General features: G+C 50.4%; 1 protein-coding gene across 1 annotated transcript; it reads left to right on the forward strand.

The window, feature by feature from the left end:
* Nucleotides 1–3,553: 3,553 nt before the first annotated feature.
* On the forward strand, nt 3,554–4,778 carry LOC144122825 (uncharacterized). Its single transcript, XM_077655822.1, has 3 exons — nt 3,554–3,598; nt 3,718–4,519; nt 4,615–4,778. Exons 1-3 carry the CDS (start codon nt 3,554–3,556, stop codon nt 4,776–4,778), a joined length of 1,011 nt encoding a protein of 336 aa, XP_077511948.1.
* The last annotated feature ends 1,178 nt before the right edge of the window (nt 4,779–5,956 follow it).

Below are 5,956 nucleotides of genomic sequence, written 5' to 3' on the forward strand. Positions count from 1 at the left end.
CATGTGCAGACCAAATGGAGCATCCGCGGCGAAAGCCAATCTGGGCAGAGCTCAATGCGTTGACTTCTGAAACATGCGCTGATAGGCGGCTGTGTACAATTCTTTCTAGGAGCTTTACCAAATTGGATGCTAGAGCTATCGGCAGAATGTTATCAATATGGAAGTCTTTCTTTGTACCTTTTAAGAACAATATTATTTTCGCCACCTTCCAGGAGTGCGGCAACCATGCGGTTTCCAATGTTGTATTGACCAGATCGAGGAGGTCCTGAGTGAAGTCTTGGGCTAAGGTTTTCAACATACCCTTCGTAACACCATCCCAACCCGGAGGTGATGTTTTCATTAAAGAAACTGCAGTTAACTCTGATTTTTCAACTCCAACATAGTCTGAGAATGGTTAGGTGGCGAACAGAGGGATTATACGCTGCTCCTGAAAACGTGAAGCAAGCCCTTGAGCAATTCGCTCCAAGTCATCTTTCGCCTCATGTGGGGAGAACTCCACCGAGCTGGTTAACTGCATGGCTGAGGAGCTCACATTCCGTTCCATAAAACGATGCAACGCCTTCGTTTTTGTGTTTGACAATTATGTGTTCAAATTTTGATTATAGTCATCTTTTGCCTTTGCTATGGTTCGTTTAAACGAGGCCGAGAAAAATTTGTAGTTGATCCAATTTGCCGGGCTCTGATTATGCGAAAGGGTCCTCCACGCTGCTTTCCTTCGACGGAAAGCTGTCTCACACGCGTCATTCCACTATAGGGATGGTGATTTTTTGCAAATAGCAGAATGCACAGTGAATTGAGAGCTCTCCGTAGCCTTCAAAACTGAAGAAAACACTCGCTCAGCCCTGACGGTCCTGCATAAACAAGGATCAGAAGTAAGGGAGGCTCAAGATTGACTAATTTTCGAGCTGAACCATGATCTCGGAGGGGGCTCACCAATATGGTGAAAGTAATTAGCAGGTTTTCATTAGATGTGCCGCAGTCAATTGTGAACCATGCCCCTATACCTACTCCTCTTGCTGCCAAGGAAAAATCAAGAACTGAGCACGAGCGTCTGCGGATGAATGTTATGGCCCGAGAATTGCAACAACACACATCATTTGCTGATATCCATGCCCATAACATATGTCCATGTGAATCAGTATAGGAACCCCAGACGACGTGATGGGAGTTGAGGTCCCCAGCAATGATTACCCTGCTAGAGTTTGCAAGCAAGCTTTCTAGGTGGTCTGTTCTGCATACTCCATTCGGAAAATAGACATTTGCGACCGTGACCGTGACAGAAGCGCAGTGCGGCAAAGTCAGATCTATAGATAGAAGCTCGCAATCAGAACTCATTACTTTCTTAGTTATTAATGCCGGTGGCACAATTGGACGAAAAAAGGGCCACCAACCCGTCGCCCCTACCCTTTATGCGGTCCGCACGGAAACCTCTTTAAAGAAAGTGACTTTACAGGGGAGAGCCAAGTTTCTTGCAAGAGCACAATATCTGGGTTATGAGAAGACAGAAGAATTTGTAAATCAGGAAGAGAAGATGCAATACAGCGGCAATTGCACTGGACAACCTTTACACCCGCCATGATGCATATTTGGGAATAGAGGCTGAAACTGTCTCTTGTAGCATATCTGACTTGGAATACACTCTAGCAGGCCCTTTTTTGTCTTCAGCTGGGAAACGGAGGACTTAGAAGGAGAGGTTGCAGCACGACACTTCTGCGCAAGACAAGCTATTTCTACATCATTAGTGCAAACAGTGCTACGAGAAAGAGTTACAGGGACGCTGTCGAGAGGCGGGACGTGAGACGGAACCTTGGGTGGTGACGTGGCAACGAAACTTTGAGCACAGGCTTACTGTGCTGCTGATGGTGGTGGAACTACAAGCTGAGGTTGAGAAAGAGCCTGATTTGCAACAATATCAGACAACGCCTGCATAAAGCTGCTGAGCATGCGCTCGACCACAACTGAGAGTGCCTTTTCGACGGTTTACACTATTGAGAAAGACTATGTGATCTCCAGGTCAGGAGTATAGGAACGCACAAGGCTGGCATATGAATGTTTTTTGCGGTTAAGGAGTGCATAAGCGTCTGCCCGTGAGAAGCAATTCTGCTCAATTAACTCCAATAAACTTTGCTGCTGTGACCAAATTTCACAAGTGGCATAATTGGCGCTGTGACTGTTACTACATACACAACAGCTTGGTTGTTCAGCGGTGCAGCTGTCGGAAAAGTAACCTTCGCCACACACCCGGCATCTGGTCGCCGACTTACAGGCTCTATCACTATGTCCAAATCTCCAACAGTTGGTACATCGCAGGGGTCGAGGATGCAGCGGGTCCACGCGGCAGACAATTGGCCAGATTTTCAACTCCTAGGGGCATGTGCGACCAGAAAAAGGTGTGACTGACTCCGTTGCAACACACACTCCAGCCATCTCACAAGAGCAGCGGTATACAGAAATAATTCCCGCCCCAGCTTCCTAGAACTCCTCGAAAATTTCCTGAATTAAAGGTGACGGGTCCACTCCACGTACAATGCCCTTAGTGCACGCAAGCTGCTCATGAATGAAGGCTTTAATGGGCAGAGAAGTGAAGGTATTACACCGGATCAGATCCGACACGCACTCAATATTTGCCGACTTACAAACAATGCCACACCTCCCACAAGGTCGCACTTCAGAGATGTCGAGATAGTGACTGGTTAGACTTTGCAGTTGTCGCTGTATTGTTTACGGATTCTTCATTTTGAGAATTCCGTCTGCAATCGGTACAAGCGCCACGGGAATTTAACTGACATTTTTTTAGAAATGAATTAAAATTCAAACTTTTGGCCGGCAGGTAAGCGAACCAGTTTGCTAATCCTCCTCCCGGGAGGTGAAAGACATGCCTATACACAGCGCGCGGACAACCTTACATCACCCGAGTCAGCAGAGCTACCCTGAACCCTGGCAAAAGCCCTACGAACGTGAAACAGCCTCACCAAAAGAAACGCCCGGCACCACCAAGAAACGAAGCAGACAGGCGGTGAAGAAGCAGCAGCAGCCATGAACCCGTCCTTGTTTCATCGTTCTGTCTTCGTCTTTACGCGCTCCCCCCTCTGTGTGTGTGTGTGTGTGTGGCGCTGGCGCTAGTGGTGCTGTATCGGAGTAAATTGTATTACCTGACAGTTGGCAAGCCTTGAGCCATTTCGCCTCTCCCCGCCCCTCTCTTTAATGCTTTGTTGTCTTCATCTCTCGAGGTACCTGCTGCCCTGCGTGTCCGAACAGCGTCTCGCGCGCGTATAAGTAATCCAAGTAAACCTTCCCTGCGTACGTGAACCATTATTCAGTGACTATATATATATATATATATATATATATATATATATATATATATATATATATATATATATATATATATATATATATATATATATATATATATATTACCGCATGCATGAAGACGCAAAAGATGACTACTGGGTCTTCGAGCGCAAGGCTAAAAGAGGAAGAAGCTCTAAACGGGCAGGGACTTTTCTGGCTGACCAGTAAACCGTTTTTATCCTCGAGGTTTTACCGAATCATGACACTGGTGGAGGTGCTGGGTAGCACAGGACTCCTTCCGGCAGTACACAGCGGGTCTTGGACATCGACACGCCTGTCCATCGCGCTAGCCGCCGCCGTCTAGGCCTTGCCCCAGAGTACAACCATCTACCGAGTGACTCTTCAAACGTCAAACTACGCCAGGTCTCTCAAGTTATTGCACCTTCCACCCCTACGCCGGCGACTCTTCACAACCCCAAGGTGCCAGTGTGCTTCCGCGGGAACGCGTTTGAAGATGTGGAAGAATGGCTCGACCAATTTGAACGAGTGGCCAAGTTCAACCAGTGGAGCGCGAACCAGAAGCTTTGCAACATTTATTTCGCACTTCTGAATAATGCTAGAACTTGGTTTAAAAACCACGAGACCAGCTTGTCCACATGGAATGACTTCCGCCGCCAGTTGGTGGACACTTTTTCCTGTCCTAGTCGACGAGAGAATGCGCTGCGTCTGCTTGAAGTGCGCATCCAGAAGCTGAATGAAAGCTTTGCTATGTTTGCGGCGGACATGGCTCGACTTTTTCGCCGTGCCGACCCCGATATGACTGAGCAAAGGAAGCTACGACATCTGATGCATGGCGTCAAGGAGCAGGTGTTGGCCGGCTTGGGGCGCAACCCACCTCAATCCGTCAGTGAGTTCGTCAAGGACGCTATAGCTATAGAGCGAGCCCTCCAAGGACGGTGCCGCCTGTACGACCGACTCTTCAACGGTGTTCCAACGGCTGCGGCGGCGCTCACTGCAACCGATAGGACCACTCTTCGAGAATTCATTCGAGAAATTGAGCTCGAGGAGCTGCAGCGAATCACTGCTACGAGCGTTCAGTCACCACAGGCCGTCTCAGTAGCCGTAAGGAAAGAGCAACGGTACGCCCTGTCACCGTCTTTACCATACAACGAGTCTCACCCAGTTGACAACGCGGCAGCCATTGTGAACCAAACCACGTGCCACAGTCCGACAGCAACATGGCCGTCATTATTGCGCCTTACTACGAGCCGGAGCCGCAACCCGCGAGCTATGCGGCAGTCCTTCGTCGCCCGCCGCCAGACCACGCCCCACCGAGCTCAACAAGCCGTCAGCAGAGGCGATTCTTCCAGGAGCCTCAGTGGGCACCTCCGGGCCGCTCTCAACCGCGCCGAACTGACATGTGGCGCTCTTATGACCGCCGACCACTCTGCTTCTTCTGCGGACAACCTGGCCATGTGTATTGATACTGCCGCTACCACCAAGAGGGGCAGGCCTTCCCGCCTGCTTCTGCTCGCCGCCATTTCGACGCTGGCCGTGCCCGAATCGACGAGCCTCAGCTCAGCACAGAAGCCAACTCACCGGGCTTCCACAGCCGCTCCCCATCACCACAGTGTTATTCTTCCCCGACGCGTCATAGCGGTGCTAACGTTAGCGGACGGAGGACCGCGAGCCCTCGCCGGGGAAACTAACAGCCGCAACCTCGCGAGGGGAAGTTGCAACCAGTCGAAGAGTTTCAAAGCCCTCACTACCGCCGCAAATGCCGACCGCAACTCATGACTCTGACGCCGCTGTTCCCATTGACCCTGCCGTACTACCACTGAAAATATCGCCTACATTACCGCCGAACATGCCGCACCAGATGAGCACCCCCGACGACGAAACGGATAGCGCCGACATTACCGCACTTCCGCCGCAAACACCGGAAGAGACGAGCAACCCAGACGACGTTGTTAGCGCTGACCTCGCCGTTTGCATTGATGGGCTGGAGGTACACGCTCTGGTGGATACCGGGGTGGATTTTTAAATTATTAGCCAAAAACTGGCTGACAGGCTGTGCAAAGTAAAAGCCGAATGGTCTGGGTCAGTGATAACAAGCGCTGGGGGTCAGCTACTGGCACCGACTAGGAAATGCACTGCCCGGATAGGAATAGGAAACTCAGTGTTCGTTGGCAGCTTCGTTATTCTCTCTGACTGTTGCAAAGACCTCATCTTGGGCATGGACTTTCTGCACCTTCATGGGGCTGCAATCAACTTTCGGGACAACGTCATTGCCTTCACCAAAATTCATGAAGACCTTGGTTATGCGGAAGCACCACTGATGCACTTAAACGCCGCCAATGAGGCGGTGACCTTACCTTCGCGATCATGCTCTCTTGTTGAAGTGAAGTGCGTCGTGTTGCATACCGGCGACGGCGTCGTAGAACGGGCAGTCACCCTTATACTTAGCCGAGGTGTGTCTATAGCTCGAGGGCTTGTAAGTTTGGCTAATGGGCACACCGAAGTGCTGCTGACAAGCTTCAGCGACGAGCGTCAGCAAATTCCGAAAGGCACAACTGTGCCCTTTTTCGACAGCCTCTCAAATCAGCAGGACAGTTTTGTGCTGTAACAGGAAGGATCAGTGAGCAATGCGCCCGCAGCCAAC

The sequence above is a fragment of the Amblyomma americanum genome, chromosome 1 (assembly GCF_052857255.1).
Source record: "Amblyomma americanum isolate KBUSLIRL-KWMA chromosome 1, ASM5285725v1, whole genome shotgun sequence".
NCBI classification, from domain to species: domain Eukaryota; kingdom Metazoa; phylum Arthropoda; class Arachnida; order Ixodida; family Ixodidae; genus Amblyomma; species Amblyomma americanum.

Bases quoted from the DNA above. Each gene is read 5' to 3' on its own strand.
- LOC144122825 (XM_077655822.1), top strand. From the start codon at position 3,554: ATGACACTGGTGGAGGTGCTGGGTAGCACAGGACTCCTTCCGGCA. The intron at 3,599-3,717 runs GTACACAGCGGG...AAACTACGCCAG, and splicing joins GCACAGGACTCCTTCCGGCA to GTCTCTCAAGTTATTGCACC. The intron at 4,520-4,614 runs GTCCGACAGCAA...GCCCGCCGCCAG, and splicing joins GAACCAAACCACGTGCCACA to ACCACGCCCCACCGAGCTCA.